Source organism: Vicia villosa, linkage group LG3 (genome assembly GCF_029867415.1).
Source record: "Vicia villosa cultivar HV-30 ecotype Madison, WI linkage group LG3, Vvil1.0, whole genome shotgun sequence".
In the NCBI taxonomy this organism is placed as follows: domain Eukaryota; kingdom Viridiplantae; phylum Streptophyta; class Magnoliopsida; order Fabales; family Fabaceae; genus Vicia; species Vicia villosa.
Window position 1 is genome coordinate 21682653 of NC_081182.1, and position 18935 is coordinate 21701587.

Below are 18935 nucleotides of genomic sequence, written 5' to 3' on the forward strand. Positions count from 1 at the left end.
TAAAATTAAAAGGAATTTTAAAATAGAAAGGTTAAATTACATTTTTGGTATCCTTATTATAGTGCATTCACGAAATCAGTCCCTCAATTTTATTTTTAAATAGTTTGAGTTCCCTTATCATTTTTTGATAAAAAATGTGCTGATGTGTATTTTTTTTTTTAGTACAGGTGGCACATAATTAATGACAGGGCACAAGAAGATGTATTAATAGAACCTATTAGTAAAATTTTATTAAAAAAACATCTTCATGATATAACTGAAATATTTAATAGTAATAGTTAAATTAGAAAGAAGAAATTAAAAATTAAAAATAAAACAACTAAACTGGCATAAAAAATAATATATTAAAATTGAAAGATTTTCTTTTGTTATTTCTTGTTGAAAGAAAAGGAAGAGGAAAATTGTTTTACTGTGACCTAAATCTAAAGCAACTAAACCACCATACTTCTTCTCTCTTTCGATTTTCAGAAGAAAAAAATTTTAGGGTTCCTCTATGGCTTTTGGTTGTTGGTCTGTTTGCTTTCATCTGATGCAGGTTTATGTTATATGTTACTTTGAAGAAAATCCTTTGATGCAAGTTTATCTGATACATTATGAGTTATCTGAAGCACTTTGGTTGGGCTTGTTTTTTGATCTTATTTGATACTAGGTTTGGTTTATATGTGATTTATTGGTTATCTGATAATCGAGAGCTTAATTCAAGGGAAATGAATGCTTATGTCGACTTCATGTCAAGTGTTTGCTTCTTTATTGGTTAGATCTTTCTTTCCTTAGATTTTATTTTATGCTTGAGGATAGTCCCTTCATCTCTTGCCCATCTTGTTAAATTTCAAAATCTCCTCCCTCCTTTCAAAAACCTTCTTATTTTCAAACTTGAAACTCTTTCATAACAAACCTTGACTTTGTCAAGTGATTGTTAAATCTTTTCTTAAATAAATGCTAAGACATCTTAAGCATATCAAACCATTTCAAAAAGAATTAAAGAATCAAACTCATCCAACATCTTTTGTGCCTTTTGTGCACTCTTTTCTTTTGAAAACCTTTTTCTTGAAAGATTAGACATAAGTCATGTATATAGTTAAGACGTAATTCTCCTATCTCCATGGTAATTATTGAATTAATGTTGATCCTTTTCTACTTGAAAGTGTTTAGTGGCATACTAATTGATTTCTATCCAATTTGGACCCTTCTTTCATGATGATGCAAAGGTCTGTATTCTCATACTTGTGGGTGTTTAGTTATTTTTTTCGTAAGATGACAAAATGTCTCTTCATTTAAATAAATCAAAAAAACCATCGTGTTTTCTTTGTGAGCAAAGCTACAAATGTTATGACTTCTCCATTGCACAAAGGAGGAATGTAGGCACAAGATACGACGTCTTGCTAAGCATAATAAAAAAATGTTCTTTTCTCATCCCATCAATCTTTTGCACACAACTCTTTTATTTTACAACACCTATTTTCAAAAGGTTCCCATGGAGTACCATGGATGTGAAGGGTCCTAATACCTTCCCTTTGCATAACCAACTCATGTATCCTTTTCTCTTTGTTTAATTAGTTTTGCTTTTAAAAATTTTGTGGGTTTTATTCGGTCTTTTTTCTCAATCTTTTGGGAATAATAAAGTTTAGTGGTGACTCTTGCTTATTTGCGAGTTAAATTAATCAATAGATTAATCTTAATTTCCCGCCGCGACACATTCCTTTGCATAAAACTCACGTGTTCAAGTTGTCCAAAAAATTCATTTCATTCGTTTTATCATCTGAAGTTGTTTGTCTATCATCAAGTTGATTCCTCGACACAAATATAGAACTAGGGCCAACGTCAGAAGAAGAATGGAAGATTAAGAAAAACATAATGAAAGAGTTAGGGGGCATTAATGAGTTGAAAGGAAGTGTAAGCAAGATCATAGAGAAGCTGCAAGCATTTGGTTTCTAGATAAGCTCAACCATTTAGGGTTGTCATCTCTGAAATCACTAGTGTTATTGTGGAAGTTCAACAGTAGAGAAACTTGATCAGTGATCCTCTCAAGGTCAAATTACTTCAAGATCATGTTTATCAAAGAAAATCAGTTCAAGATTTATCGATTAGGGAAAACCATTCCAAGAATAGGTTAACCAAGAGATATCTTCAAGACGCATGTTGGGGAAAGCATTTCAAGCACACAATAAAGCAGGCATTTCAAGAATCGGTCAATGTGAAGCAGTTATTTCAAGAATCAGACAATATGAAGCTGTCATTTCAAGAATCAGTCAATCTGAGGCAGTCTACTTTAAGAAATCCCCGGGAAGAGATCATCACTCTTTCCCAAAGGGACCATCAGTTTAATACATTTGACAAGTGTGACAAAAGTGTATTCAAGGTATATTCTGAAAGCAGAGTTGGAAGAGTTCCCTGTGTTGAGGAATCAGAGTTCCAACCTTACCTCACAAGAGTCTAACCTAACTTTCATAAGCATTTGAATGCATGCATTGATCATTCATGTATCATGGATAGAAGCAAAATTCAATATCATGTATAACTTGAAGTATGTTTCGTGCTCATTTGCATTTTCCCAGGTCTTGTTGTTATCAACATCTTACCATGTGGTCAAAGTCCAACTTTGTTGGCATCTTCTAAAGCAGATATTTTTCCGTTCAGGTTCAAATTGTATTTGTCCATCTGATGTTTTCCCTAATGCATCTTTGTTGTTATGATGTTTTTTCAAAGCCTTTTTGTTTCTATCTGATGTATTGTCGAATATGTCCTTTGTTCTAATGCATTTCTAGAACTCATCTTTTGTTCTTCCAAATATATCTTATTTGTTCTGATGTTTTTCCATAACCTATTCCTATACATTCAATGCTTTTTCTGGATTTTTTGGACGTATATTTAGAACATGTTCCCGTACATTCAATGTCTTTTTGGATGTCTTAGATGTAACTTCATAATTACTACCTTTCATCCAATGTTTTTTTGGATGTCTTCAATATACCTCTAAGTTTGGTTAATTGTTCGATCAAAGACTTGTCTCGATGCCTTCGAGTTTGTTTCCTTTTCATCCAATGCTTTTCTGGATGTCTTCAATATATTTATGAGTTTGGATAAACATCCTTTTCATTCAATGATCTTTTAGATGTGTCTGGTGTAATTTCCAAAGTTGTCGCATTCGATACTTTTTTGGATGTCTCTGATGTAACTTCAGATTGGATTCTTATCCAACCAATGCTTTTCTGGATGTGTTTGATGTATTTTCCAAATTTGTTACATTCAATGCTCTTCTGAATTTCTTTGATGTATCTTCAAACAGGTTTATTGTCCATCCAATGATTTTCTGGATGTTTCAGATGTATTTCCCAGAGTTGTTGTATTCGATGTTTTTTTAAATGTCTTTGATGTATCTTAATATGGTTTCCGTTTCCCTAGGGAAGTCTTCATGCTTTTCTGGATGTTCCTGATATATCCCTCAGTCATCATTCAGTGCTTTTCTAAATGTCTCTGACGTATCTTCATATTTGGTTTCATTCAACATCTAATACTTTCTTAGATGTTTTTATGTATTTTCTAGAGTGTGGTTCCCTTTTGCATTCAATGCTCTTATGGATGTCCCTATCATATTTCCAAGGTTTGTCCATTTTATTCCAAGTATCTTGGATATTCATTGATATTCTGACTGATCTCCAAAATATATTTGGTTTCCCCGGCAAGTCTTTTACCTCATTCCATTCCCAATAAGATTTCCAATGCGAGTCATTTCCATAATTCCCACTGAATATGTTCTTATAGCATATCCTAAATATAAAAAGAAAAAATTATCCATTCATAACATAGCATGCCATTGCATCAGGGACGAAAAATTGGCTACTTAATATTTAAATATCTTTCATTACAACAATATGAAGGATAGCCAGCTTCATATGATTTGGTTGAAGATATTTAAATAGGGGCAACTGTCATACCCTACTTTTTCCCCTTATTTTATTTTTATCTTATGCATGTGAAATCCTGGCACTTTACAATAGATGTCAAAACAAATGTTAGGACATCATCTACTGACAGAATTTTTTTACCAAAAAGCAATCATTATACAGAAGTAAATAGCAGAATATAAAAGACACTATCAATTGTTAACCCAGTTCGGTGCAACATCACCTACTCTAGAGGCATCCAAGCCAAAAAGGAAATCCACTATGATAGTATTAGTTCAAATCTAAACAACCCTAGTTTACAACTTCTCTCCTAATCACTACCTTGTGCAACTTCTACCTAGGACACTCCTAGATATGAGATCCCCCTCCCACTCTCACAATCACTTCAGTGACAATAATAAAAGACCAAAACTGAATAACATACTTCCAATTACACCCAATATACTATTTGCTTAAAAGCTCATGAGTGATTGACAATGAACAATCAGTCAACCTCAATGCATCAAAATATATATGGGTGACATACTCAAACAAATCACACTTAAAAGACTCTCAAAACCTAAGACTTTAAACTTCCCTTTTTTCTTTTACAAAGTTGTAAAAGCCAAATTGCATTAGGATTAAGAGTCTCTTTATATACTCCTTAGCTCTCCATGGGCTTCAAATTCTTCACCCAAATATTTCTTGATCCACAAGTTGAGGACTGCACCAACTATGCAGAAAAATCTGCTTGAATCTTGGAACAAAACATCACAAGTTTCCTAAATTGTCTTCATATCAAATTTTAGAAACTTATGCACAATTGGAGATCAGATTAATTTTCCAGATAAAATCTTCTTGACCTACACAATTAAGTGAGAGGTATCTGTAAGGAATTTCACAAAATTAAAATCAAATCAAATTAAATCTGTCAAGAAAATAACAGCAGCTTCTACTGTATCAGTTGTAAAAGATGTCACAACATCTTGTCCAACATTTGTCTTCTGTATGTTCTTTATATCTGTCACAACATCTTGATGTGAATTATGTTTTAGCAAAAATGATGTCAATCATAAAACCAAAGAACTTACAGTAAGTTTTTCATTTTTTTATAGAAAAAGTCAAAGCAAAGTCAACTATTGAATTTCGATCATCATCTTATTTTTTAAATCAATATTCATGCATCATTCTATTTTCTTTTCAGAAATTCAAAAAAAAAAAAGTAAAGGTAAGTCAAAGTTTGAAATTTTGGTCACTTGTTATTAACAATTTTCAAATAAATTGATGATTTCATTTTTCAAAACATTTTAAAACATTTTTTTAATTTGATTTAAAGACAAAATTCATTTGAGCCACCATTCTCATTTTTGTAATGTGTTGAAATCATTCTTAAGCCATATTTCAAGAACGTAGCCAAGCCCTTTTTTTTAAGTCAAAATTGATGGGACCACACCAACCACTCACGTTTTGCTTGCAATAGAGGCAATTTCATATTTTGCAACATAACCAAATTTTCATAGAAACACAATTTCATTCAACCAAATTTCAAAACAATATTTGATTAAAATTCAATTTTCACTCAAAATTCAAACCCAATTCCATTTACATTGCAAACTCTAATTGATTATACTGTGCAAGATTACATCCTAACCACTCATTCTCTTCTAATTAATGGTTACAATTTATCAATGCAAATGCCAGGGATAACTTTTTCTTTCACTCAAATCTCTAACTAATGTTTCCATAATTTTCATCCTCTTGACATCTCGTTTTCCCTCCCAATTCAATCTTCAATTTCATCAATAAGGTGTGTAGAGTGTGTATATTTTGTAGGTTTCAAGTTTGCATCATGTTTTGTTTAAAATAGAAAAAAAAACAAGGAAGGAGATGAAAGGTGACAACAATAGGGAGTAGTTTTGGTTTCTTTCTTCTTGTCACAAATGAAAGAAAGTACAGATTGAGGAAATTTAGAAGTTAGAGAGAGAGAGAAGAAACGAAGGAAGGCGTTTGTGTTTTAGTGGGACACGGAGAACAGTAGGTTACATTCTGTTTGATGGGCAAGGGTTTGAGCCTTTAGGGCCGAACCCATTTTCATTCCGTTTGTTTCCGTTCCTACCCCTACAATTGTCCGTATATCTCTACAATCAGATTTTTTGGACGAAATTACCCTCATATAAATAAGTAAAATTTTTCTCATTTTCAACTTTTTACTGGTTTTGAAGCATACACTCTCCTTTCTCTCTACGAAACACAAACCGGAACACTTCAGATAACTCTTCCGATTCACAAATCCTCCAAATCGGAACACATTTGGTAAGTGATCTGGTTTACAAAGTCATTACCGGAACGCATTTGGAAACTATTTCGGTTTACAGAATTTTTCACCGGAACGCTTTTCTAAACTCTTCTGGTTTGTTTCTGTTCACACCGGAACGCTTTTGTAAGCTGTTCCGGTTTGTTGCCATCTCCACCAGATGCCTTTTGCTAACTGTTCCGGTTTATCTGCAATACGAACCGGAACCCTTTTAGGAACTGTTCCGGTTTGGTTTTTTTTTAATTTTTTTTCCAAGAAAATGCGTACATTAGGACCAGATGGGAGGCCACATACCCGTCGCAGCCGCGACGAAGCTAGTTCCTCTAACCCACCACAAGAGCCAGCACAGCCACCACCGCAGCCCACCGCAGCCACCGCAGCCAGTTGGATATCCTGGTGGGCCATCAGATCTATCTTTACTTGTTCGATACCAAGACCATGTTGCTCGCCGTTTATGGTACGGACAGGTAAGTAAAATTAATTAATTAAGTAAAATTAATTAATTTATTTTAAAAATAATTCTTTATTATATAATCTAATGTGATTTCTTTATTAATTTTCAAGAAAGAGGTCCTAAAAAGGAGCTTAAAGTCGCAGGACATGGGACGAAGCTCCAGGATAGAGTGCATATGGTTCTCCCACCAGAGATTGAGGTTATCGTGAGGGAGTCAGGTCTGGCTTCTCTTCAGAGAACTAGCCTGACCAAGATAGACGTTAACCTCGTCTCAGCATTTGTGGAGAGGTGGCATGTTGAGACATCGTCATTTCACATGCCATTTGGTGAGATGACGATTACATTAGATGATGTTGCCTGCCTGCTGCATTTGCCTATCGGGGGTATGTTCTGGTATCCTAATGAGCACGTCACAGAGGAGGTGGCTATTGATCTTGGCTGTGAGTTATTGGGAGTGGATAGACATGTCATGGCTGAGCATGTGCGTTCATGCAGGGGAGCTTATTACTCACTGCAGTGGTTGTATGACAAATTTGTGGAGTGCCGTGCTGCTGGTAGTTGGGCCTTCGCGACCAGGGCATATCTGATGATGTTGGTAGGTTCTACCATTTTTGCAGATAAGACATTTACTTTGGTTGAGGCCCGGTATTTGCCACTGTTTAGAGACCTACGTGGGCTCAGTCATTACAGTTGGGCATCTGCTGCACTGGTCACTCTTTATCGCCACCTTGGGGATGCATCTATGTTTAGTTGCAAGCAGCTTGGTGGATATCCTACTCTGCTACAGGTATTTATGTTATTTTAAATTAATTGTATGTTAATTCATATATTATTATTTATATTATTTAATATATATATATATATATATATATATAAATTAATGTATATGATTTAATTTATTTGTTAACAGTGTTGGATACATGAGTACTTTCCTACACTGGGAAGGAAAGGACAAAACTGGCGGCCATCTGAGAACCTTGGGCTTCCGCGGGCGATGAGATGGTCCTACAAGCAAGGAGCCATCAAGGTGGATGCGTATAGACCGATATTGGACCAGCTGACACCTATAGATGTCATATGGTGCCCATTCGAGGATCATAGACCTCATCGAGCTTTTAACGAGCTATCTCTGTACAGAGGCTTTCTTGTTTGGGGTGAGTTACATGTGTCATACTTACCTGACAGGTGTCTTCGGCAGTTTGGTTATCGCCAGTATATTCCGCCTGCACCTCCTGCTGATACGCTCAGCAATGATGAGATTGTTGTGGCCTGGATTGCCTATGTCCAGAGCGTGTCAGATGTGATTAGAGATACCGAGCCAGTGGGATACCCTCATGAGACGATTGAGATATTTAGAGTGGTATTACCGTGTGTCGCATCCTCAGGTGGTGCCGCCCCCACCTAGTGCGCGTAGAGAGGTTGCAGTTCCTGTCTTTGATGCAGGACCAGCTGATCCGGATTGGGCTCGTGCCTCCACATTGGTTCACCGTTATCTCCGGTAGGTAGAGGCAGAGGAGGATGATGTCACATATGCTGATTTATTTGAGGTGTTACGCATCGCCCATGAGCATTGATTATGATTGTACTCTATTTTATATTTTATGGTATATTCTACTTTATATTTTATGGTATATTTTTATGGTATATTTTATGGTATATTCTACTTTATATTTTATGGTATATTTATTTTTATATTATTTGGATAAGATTTTATTTGGATAAGATTGTTGAGTTAGTGGATTGTGTTGTGTGGATAAGATTGCAGAGTTAGTGGATTGTGTTGTGTGGATAAGATTGCATTGATGGCCTATAAATAGGTTCTCTTGGTGTTGAGAAAAAATATCATATTTTTCAGAATATATTTTTATAATTTTATGGTTGACACAATTGTTTACTATACTGGAAATAAGGATCCCATGAAGCTTCCAATACATAACGATTGCGAGAGACTTGAGACACTGAAAAGTTGGGTGAATGAAGCATTGCCAGAAACTGATAACCGACTTGTGAGTAAAATCTCGTACCGTGAAAACTGGAGCATGGACGTTGATGGAAGGATACGTTATAATGTTGTGGAGTTGAAGTGCGATGATGATATGAAAGACATGTGGAAATCACACCGCCGTAAGATAACTAAGGGACCGATCGAGTTTGAGGTGAACCTAACAAGGTCTGCTGAGGATGTTCTGAAGATGCTGGTGCGTCCAGAATCGTCTGCAAGAGTCTAATGCTTTATGTTCTATGTTTTATTATCTAATGTTATTGTTATCATGTTTTAATGTTCTATGTTCTATGTTCTATGTTCTATGTTATCATGTTTTAATGTTAATGTTATATGTTCTATGTTAGTGCTTTTTGTTCTATGTTTAAAAACTTCTAAGATGTAAATAAAATAAAAACTTCTTCTAAGACGTTTTTAGTTAAAATATTACATATAAATAAAAGTCACTTAATCTAAATTAACACTTGATGGTAACATAGTAGTAAGATGGTGCCAATGTTGAAGACGTCCAGCAAATCCTAACATCCAAGATGTCGCCACTTGAAGACGAAACTTCATCCAATTTAACGTGACGGGTGGCAGAGGGAAGCCTTCTTTCATATTAACCTGATTTCATAACATAAAAATAATTAAATAAATAATTAAATAAGTAATTAAATAAATAAATAATTTAACAAATACATAAACAAATAAATATATATAAAGGTTACCCGAAGAAAATGATTCTTGTTGACAAGACCAATGCAATATGTAGGAGCACTTGGATAAAATGTTGTTGTCATGGGAAAAAAATGTCAAGCAAGGGTTACCAAGCATCACAAGAATGACGTTATACCGATTCGCTATCAAATAACCCATCTCTGGTAGTGTCAACCATTTCTCCGGTGGTTGAAAACCAACATTATCTATCAGCAATCCATTTCTCACTTCGGATAAACTTGGACCGAACAATCTCTCATATAAGTCCTTCTTTTTTCTTAATTCCATGTCCAAGTCACGATGAACCATTGCCCAATCATCCTCATTATACCCATGCCACGACGCAATGGCTCTAAATCCACAATTACCATCTGCTACAACATTAACAATCTCGGTAATATATGGCCTAATATGACAAGGAAACTGAAGAGTGAAATCCTGGTTCTTTGATTGTGATTGCTTCTTTGACTGTGATTGCTTCCTAGAAGTTTGTGATGCTTGCGATTGTTTTTGTGAAGATTGAGACGCCTGATCAGCATACTCAAAACCTGAAGGATCCCTATAAACATCATACCCAACTGGTTTCTTCTCTTTCCTCTTCACTCCGCCTTTAGTTTTTATTTTCTCAGGTGGTGGACACAATGAAGTTGTTGTGGGATATGCAATTTCACAAACCCTACTTTTCAATGCTCTTTTTCCAACAACATCTAGTGATTTAAACCTTCTCCACAATTCATCAATCGCATTACTCATATCCACCTCCGAACCAGCTTCCCCATCTAAAGGCAAGTCACCTTCCATAGATAGTATCCTCCATTGAAGATGAACACTTTCTATTTGTAATGGGATTCCAACAACAATCAATTTTCCCATCTCACAAGCACAAGGTAGCCCATAACTTGTTCTCATAGTACAACCACATATTTCCCTACTATTCAACACACAATCAAGCCTCAATAACTCTTCTGCAATGCGTCTCAAAGCAGCTCTCGATACTGAACCACGCAAATTATCATAAAATGGACTAATGTGTGCGTGCCCAACCTCATAAAAACTTTTTTGAAACGAAGCTTGAATGTTACCTATTTGGATTTTTAGGTTAGAATTCATAGCTTCCCAAACTTTGACCATGTCACCAAGGTTGTTCCCTGTCATCTGCTTTAGCTTCCAATGTGCAGATTCAACCCTAAAATAAACAAAGAAAGTATAAAAAAATAATACTTTAAAAATTAATACATAATAAAAATTTTAAGAATTATGACATACCGATTTGTCGTGGTGTTACCAAAATGAAGCACTCGATTAATCCATGCGCCTACAAATCCTTGCCTATGTGGGATCAACCAAGTGTTCTTCACGTAATCGAGGAAGTCATTACAAGCAAAGCATGTTTGTTCAAGATATTGCAACCCTACACCATACTCAACCTCATTACTAGACCATACAACATCTTTCCACAATATGCCTATCGTCTCTTGCATGTCTTTCATCACATATTCCTTGCATTTCATCCCAACATTTTTGTTAATATGAAAACGACATAGCAAGTTATGCGTCGTAGGAAAAACAACTTCAACTGCTTTCATCAAAGCAAGATCTCTATCCGTTAAAATCACTTGTGGAACCACATCTTTCTTCACAAACAATTGCTTCAGCTTATCCAAGACCCAACAATAACTCTCTGTCTGCTCACACTCCATATAAGCAAATGCAACTGCAAATGTCAACTCGGTCGATGTCATACCAACTATTTCAAACAGAGGTTGTCTATATTTGTTGGTCTTATAAGTGGCGTCCATAATCAAGACAGTAGGAAAAAGATTCAGCAACTTTACCGAATCTGGATGAGCCCAAAAAATATCTCTCACAACTTTACAATCATCCCGTTTCCTACTCCAATAAACATAGTTCGCCTCCTCTATAAGCTTAAGCAAATGTTGTATCTCACTTCTTGGACCTCTTATCTCCGCTTCAATCACACTCTTATGCTTGTATATTTGCGTGATCCGAGTGACGTTCTCAGGATCTCGCTCTTGCAAGGAAATCAATATGTGTCTAGGCGGAACATGTCTCTTTGTCAAATCAGCAACAAGCTGCTTCTCATCAGTTGTCAACCTACCAACAAATGAATGACCTTCTAATATATCTAGTAAACCATGATTATGAACTCCACATTTTACATCAACCTTCCATCCAGACCCATCTTTTGCCGGAGTCGATCTGATTTTGAATGGACATCCACATCTCTTAGTAGCACTTTGAGTCTCACTTTTATCCTTATATTTTCCACCTTTATCGCACCCAAATATCACTTTGTTACTTCTTCCTCTTTTGCCTGTTTCGGTGTCTGAACGCGCGATAATAACGGTCACTTTATTGTTGATTCCGGTCTCTTTAACTCAACGGATAACTTCTTCCCGTGTGACAAATCTCTCTAAAGTTGTGAAAGCATCTGTGGTATCTATAGCTGTCTCGTTTTTCCGAAAAATTTGGAGCGAAACTTCCATACCTGGAAAAAATTACAAAAAATCAAAAAAAAAAAAAGCATTCCGGAACACATTTCCAAATTGTTCCGGTTTGTTAGCATGTTCACCGGAACACTTTCACCAACTGTTCTGGTTTGGTATCAATATAACCGGAACACTTTTCCAATCTGTTCCGGTTTGGCTTTAGTAGTACCGGAACAGTTTTAAAATGTCTTCTGGAAGAAAACAATGTGAACCGGAAGTCTTTGTTGATGTGTTCCGGTTTGTAATTTTGTAAACCGGATTTCTTACCTTAAGTGTTCCGTTTTAGATGCGCGTAGGGGTGTAGATTTCAAATTTTTTTGACTTTTTAGAAAAATGGTAAAAAGTAAAATGGTAAAATGGTTATTAGTGTTTGAGGGTAAAATTGTCATTTTTAAAAAATTGTAGGGGTAGGAAGACAAGTGTAGGGGTAGGAAGTAAAATTTTCTTTCATTCCCCTATCATCTCAATTCCCCAGCGTACTCCCATGGGGGAATTTAACTTGCCACCCCATATTTTATACCTGCCACCCCCTTAAATAGGGCATTTTTACCAAATTATCTCCATAAAATATCGGATTTTTTGAAATTTCCGGTATCTGAAAAATACTGGAAATTTGAAATTTCTGGTAATATTGGGACTTAATTTTTTAAATTGCATCGGAAATTTTGAAAATTCCGGTAAATTAATACCGGAATTTTGTAAAAAACAAAGAATTTCCGGTATCGATCCAAAAGAGGTACCGGAAATTTATTTTTTGATGATTTTGGTAACAGTAATATTTTTCCAGAAAAAGATAAAAATTTTGAGTAAATAATATCTGGGGCGTTGTGGGAATAACGTAAAATAGGGGGTGGCAAGTTAATTTCTCCCCCATGGCAGATCTCATCAGCTTATTTTTTTCTTTGGGCTTGTGATTGGTTTAGGCTTTATCCCTTTTTTCCACATTCCCTATTTGATCTTCACACTTCCACTTTCTTTTTCTATTTTTCTATTTTAAATTTTCAATATCTCTTTTTATTCAAAATCCTTTTTTATTACGAAAAATAATTGATTAGGCAATTCGTTAATTTGTTAATTCATTTTGATTAAACTAAATAATTGATTAAAGTCATTTTAATCGGTTAATTTTGTTGATTTTTTTAACATAATTAATTGATTGAAGATATTTCAATTGGTTAATTTTGTTAATCATTCTCGATTAATTGATTGAAATTATTTCAATTGGTTAGTTTTGTTTATCATTTATCAAATCATTTTCGATTAATTGATTGAAGTTATTTCAATTGGTTAATCTTGTTCATTGTTTATTAACCTAATTAAATGATTGAAGTTATTTCAATGCTTGATTTTGTTAATTGTTCTTAATTGGTGCAATTAATTGAATAAAGTTATTTTAATTGGTTAATTCAATTTAATAGGTTTAATTAAGTAACTTGACCATTCAAATAAATTTCTTTCAAAATAAATCAAAACTAATCAACAACTTGCACCGTGCTGTTTTATTCTATTTCACTTTGTTTAATATGTTTGCATTTTATTTCTAAATTCTCTTGTTCATCTACAATATAAGAAAGTTAACTGATCTGGAAAGTACAATTCTGCCCCTTTGCTTCCACAATCTGCCACATGGACACCTTCATTGCTATTCTTTTCTACAACTACACCATCACGTCTGATTTCGAATTTAATAATTTTATATTCCTATATTTCTTGGAAAACACAATTATAATCTCTGCCATACTCAAACTCTTTCTCAAAGTCTTTTCATTAGGTTTTATTACTCTCTTTCTATCTACCTCAATCTTTTTTCTATTTCTCCATCTCACTCCCGTTTTGAAATCTGCGCCATCTTCCATCTTCATCCATCCTCAACCTTCCCTTCTCTTCTTCTTCCTCTTCCTCAACCTTCCCCCTTTCTTTTTCTTCATCACCTTCATTCTGTAACAACATCATCACCATCTTCTAACTCTTTTGTGGTTTATTTTTCAGGTTAAAGACTGAATCGAGTTTTACTGGTGAATTTTGAAGCTAAAAAGGTATGGGTTTTGTTTGATTTTCTTATAAACTTAGGGTTTTGATTATGTAGTTAGGGTTTTTGTGATTGATTTTGTGATTTATATTTCAGGTTATAGGTTGGATCGGGTTTTACCGGTGAGTTTTGAAGCTAACAATGTATGGGTTCTATTTTTTTTTATAAACTTAGGGTTTTGATTTTGTAGTTAGGGTTCTTATAAACTTAGGGTTTTGATTCTGTAGTTAGGGTTTTTGTGGTTGATTTGATGATTTTGTGGTTTGTTTTTCAGGTTATAAACTGGATCGAGTTTTACCGGTGAGTTTTGAAGGTGACAGGGTATGGGTTCTTTTTGGTTTTCTCTCGGGGATTATTATTATAGTTATTTTCTATTTATATATTGCTTATGGTTACTGAAAGGAATTTTTGTAAGAACGGGACATTAAAATTTTCATTTTTAGCCATACAATAATTTGTATGCAAAGGAAAGTGGTTTTTGATGTTAAGATAAAAGTCTCTCTATGTTAAGATATGGCTACCAACAGAATTGAAAGTCTTGATCCTGCTTTGTTACGACCTGGTCGTATTGACTAATATGTAACACTGTTATTAAGTTAACTTTGGGTGGATCATAGCTACTCATTTGTCTCTGTACCCGACAATCCTTATTATCCCAGTATGTTGTTGTTCCAACCCATTAAGTAGCATTTACAACATAATCTTAATTTATCATTTTATCTATCTGTAGATACATCTATTATCTTATGTTACAGGTAGTACTGTTGTTTGGTTATGGCCCTGATGCTCCCCTAGGAAATTATTCCTGCAAAGGAAAAATCTTGAAGTTCATGATTCCAAGGAGGCCAGTTGTGCTTTTTTTTTTTTGTTCTGGGCTTTGCTGTGGTCGTCCTACGTTTTAATCCTCCTCTTGCAGATCACAAGTGTTGGAATAAACCTGAGTCAATTACCGGGGAACGACCTCTCTTACAAGTGAACACATCCTCTCCCGGATCAGATGTTGCAGGTGAAACTGCAACAGAGATGGCATCAGCGTGTTTGGTTTTCAAAAAGACGAATCCTACATATTCAATGGACAAGTAAGCATATTGTTATTTTCATTTTGAATAATTTTTACGCGAATTTCTAATGACAACATTGAACAGGTTCAAACCGAGTATATAACTACACATTGGATCCATGCGGTCCTGTTCATATCACGGTTGGTGACGGTAGTAACTAGGAAAAGATGGCGATTACTCATGCGGATGAACCAGGAAAGGTAGTTGTCTACCTTTGTGTAGTTTCTCGGTTTTTTATATGGTATACTATTCTTGATACTGTTTAATAGAGACGTAAAGTTGTTGTTGTTACTGTTTAATTCGACTTTGTAAGGCGATGGTTGCTACTAATATGCACTTTTATTCACCTTTTCATCAATGATGTCAATCGCAGACAATAGAAAATAGTCGACTGTTTAGAATACACTATGAATACTGTCATAACGGTGCTATAGCTACTATTTGACAACATTTTGTACTAAATAGTTGATTTACAATTCAGCCGAAGATATGTAATTGGTGATTTATAACGCAACATAAAGTTTTATGAAAAGGTGACATTCCAATCTGTTTCAATCTTCTATTGTAGTCATACCGATTGTGTTCTTTTATTCTGCTTCCAATAAACAGACGACATCTTAATCTACTTTCACACCACCGGTCTTGCAAGTATTGCAACATTACTCAATTATAAGTTCTTCTTATTGTTACCATGTCCTAATTTTATTGCATTGCATTAATCTGTTTTATATTGTCCTTTGTATATTAAGGAAAGCGTTGACAAAGCAGATGATGTTTTATTACTTGTGGAGTCTGTGAAAAGATTAATATAAACCAAAAACAATGTTACTTTGAACCAGAAAGTAGTGGATCAGCAGCCGCAGTAAACACCGATGTCGGTCTTATGTTGCAATTTTGCAGAGAATATGATCGCACTTAGGTTGCTTAGGTTACCATTAAGGATTCGCAGGGAGCAGAGACAGCAATTCTCTTGACCGTACGTTCATATATACGCATGTTATATGAGGAAGAGACAGCAGTTCTCTTCGGTCGAGTCCTGTAAGTTCTTAATTGTTAGTTTATTTTATCCTATCCTATTTTATTTATTGCATGTTATTGAATTCTCGTAGAGTTTCTAATGTACAATGTTCTTCTCTATAGACAAACTAAAGTAGGGCTGCTGTAAAGAAGGTTGAAGATGCGATAAGTACCATGCTTGCCAAGGGTTTCATTTTGGGAAAGGATGCAATAAACAAAACAAATCTAACCTACTGATAGTTGAGGTATATATATTCGACATTTGGAATGGTATCTTTAGTAGCCCGGTTTATTATAATAAGTACCAAAAGGGCTATGGTACATATGACACCTTTTAGCTTTATAGGTTCGGAATCCTTTTGTTTGCTAAGAACCTGTTTCCCGTGTTTTTACAGGATGGAAACTACAATGAAGATTCTATGGAGCGTGATAAAAGGCTTCTCACAGAATTAGGGCGCATGAATAATTTCCCGTGTTTTTGTCTAGGAATAATTTGCCATGGAGCAAAAATAGCAAGTTGAAGCAGTGTTTCACAAAACGTCACTTCATTGGAAGAGCTGATTGGTATCATCGCATGTTAAGGCAGACTAATTGTATAAGGTGAAAATATGTTTATGTGATGATTGTAGTTATTCTGTTTTCAATGCTTTTAGATTTCAATTATAATTTTCAGTTCTTTTACTAATTTATTGTACTTCAGGAAGATGGGTAAAATATTCTATTGTTGTGCTCAAATAATGATTGCTCTTATGCAGTTGATGTATTCAAATCAGAAGATGCCAAACTTATTGAACCTGAGGGTGTGCCAATCACCATTCTTTATCCTGGGTTTATTTATGGACCGGGCAAAATGACTGCAGGAAATGCTGTTGCAAATATGGTATTATTTCCTTTCTTTACTGTGTTTTGCTTTGTCCTATATTAATTTTAAAATTGAATCATCTAAGAGAATAGGATTGTTAGGTCTAGAGTTCTATAATAACATTTCGACAATTCCCACTATAAATCTAATCATTTTTATAGTTGCCGCACCATATTGCAACGAGATATAAAGAATGTTAAGGTTAGAGTTTGGAACTCTTAATACAATCGTCTCTACAAGTGTAGAACCATATTGCATCGCAACAGCCGTAGAATTTCAGTTTTTTTACTCATCTAATTTGAAGTATAAATGTTTGATTTTTGTTTCTTTTTTATTTCGTCAGCTGGTACAGCGTTTTAATGGTAGATTACCGGGTTACATTGGCAGTGGAAATGATAAATTTTCGTTCCTCTTCATTCCTTTCAAAACTGATCATTTCTTCTAAGCAGGTGGATCGTCTTTATCTTAGCTCTCCAAACATAATTGCAGTTATAGATCATGAGAGGAAACGAACATTCATTATAAGAAAGGAAGGCCTTCCTGATGTTGGTAAGCTATGCATCAACTTTCATCTATTATAGATGTAGTTTTTATGGTGATTTCTTTGATGTTGGTGACACCTTTGTTTCTTGTGTGTGCAGCTGTGTGGAATCTGTGGGAGAAGAAATAGAAGGCGATGGTGGATTTTGGTGATGAGGAGTACAAACATATGCTTTGTGTAGATGGTGCAGTGATTGAGAAACCGGTGAATTTGAAGCCTGGAGAGGAATGACAGGGAGGATTCAACTCTCAATTGTGGGATCGAGTTTTTGTAGCGATCATTACGGTTTTGACAGAAGTGGTATTTGAGAGGATGGTGGAGTTGTGCAAAAATCTAATCTGATCAGAGTTTGTTACATTTAGCAATGTTATAGGATTAAGTTATCAGAGTTTGTAGTAGTAGTGCTTTTTAGGAGTACAAGGTTTTCTCCTGTGTTCTTTTCATGCTACAAAAAGGAAAAACCTATGTTTTTTTTTTATAATGGCTGTTAAATTTCGGATATTTTAACATTTTGTAAAATTCCCGAAGTAGTAAATTAATAATCATAAGAAAACGGTGGTAGATTATTTTGATCATATGAAACATAGAATGGATACACCAACCTATGGATATCACGAGAAATATAAGAAAACAAGTGGTTATAAATAACCTAATTGCTTAAACAAGCAGTTATAAAAAAAAGCAACAAATTTTTTTAAAAAGAAAGTAATTAATCATATTAATCCTTTAGAAAAATTATAATCATTTTAAAAAACATAGCAAAAGAGCAAAAGACCAAAAGTAATGGTATTTTTCATCACCACCATCGTAATATTAATAAGTAATGAAATTATTTTAATAAAAAAAATGAGTAATCAAGTTATAAATTTTCAGATTCAATTAATTTATTTCAAATAACATAACTACTTAATTAATGATTAAGTGAATAAAATATTTATGTAATATATATTTAAAATATGAGGTGAATTTGAGTTATTAATTTAAATCTAATGGTTATTATTAAAAGTTCTTAATTCTTATTATCGGGACTGATCAAAATATTGAATATTAACGGGAACATGAAATTACTGATCAAAATATTTAATATTAACGGGAACATGAAGTAACTGATAAAAATATTGAATATTAACGTGGAAAGACAAGTAACTAATCAAAATATAGCATATTAATGGGAACATGAAGTTCCTGATAAAAATATTAAATATTAACGGGAAAAAAAACTTATTGATCGAAATATTGAATATTAACGGGAACATGGAGTTGTTGATCAAAACATTGAATATTAACGGGAATATGAAGTTACTGATGAAAATATTGAATATTAACGAGAACAGAAGCTACTCATCAAAATATTGAATGTTAACGGAAAGATGAAGTTACAGATTAGAATATTGAATATTAAATAGGGTTAAATATGTTTTTAGTCCCTATAAAATTACCAAAAATTACTTTTAGTCCCTATAAAAAAAAGTCGACTTTTAGTCCCTATAAAATTACTTTTGTACTCACTTTTAGTCCATGTAGAGGGATTAAAAGTGAGTGCAAAAGTAATTTTATAGAAT

The 18935-nt window shown here is 34.2% G+C and overlaps 1 protein-coding gene and 1 long non-coding RNA gene across 2 annotated transcripts; one reads left to right on the top strand and one right to left on the bottom strand.

Moving 5' to 3' along the window:
* Positions 1-9101: 9101 nt before the first annotated feature.
* On the bottom strand, positions 9102-13503 carry LOC131657699 (PKS-NRPS hybrid synthetase cheA-like). Its single transcript, XM_058927067.1, has 5 exons — positions 13458-13503; positions 11758-11862; positions 10620-11700; positions 9474-10539; positions 9102-9260 (listed from the first exon to the last, which is right to left on the bottom strand). The coding sequence occupies exons 1-5, from the start codon at positions 13501-13503 to the stop codon at positions 9102-9104; spliced, it is 2457 nt and encodes an 818-aa protein (XP_058783050.1).
* A 136-nt stretch (positions 13504-13639) lies between these two features.
* On the top strand, positions 13640-17854 carry LOC131655111 (uncharacterized). Its single transcript, XR_009299657.1, has 10 exons — positions 13640-13899; positions 13989-14035; positions 14167-14971; positions 15038-15153; positions 15854-15991; positions 16094-16215; positions 16366-16570; positions 16726-16850; positions 17282-17381; positions 17474-17854. It is a non-coding gene; the product is annotated as an uncharacterized LOC131655111 (long non-coding RNA).
* Positions 17855-18935: the final 1081 nt, after the last annotated feature.

What these genes read in the sequence shown, in the direction of transcription:
- LOC131657699 (XM_058927067.1), bottom strand. Translation starts at nt 13,503, where the DNA reads ATGAAGGTGTCCATGTGGCAGATTGTGGAAGCAAAGGGGCAGAATT. An exon ending in GGAAGCAAAGGGGCAGAATT is followed by an intron (nt 11,863 to 13,457) that starts GTACTTTCCAGA and finishes AATTTTTTCCAG; the next exon opens with GTATGGAAGTTTCGCTCCAA. An exon ending in GGTAACACCACGACAAATCG is followed by an intron (nt 10,540 to 10,619) that starts GTATGTCATAAT and finishes TGTTTATTTTAG; the next exon opens with GGTTGAATCTGCACATTGGA.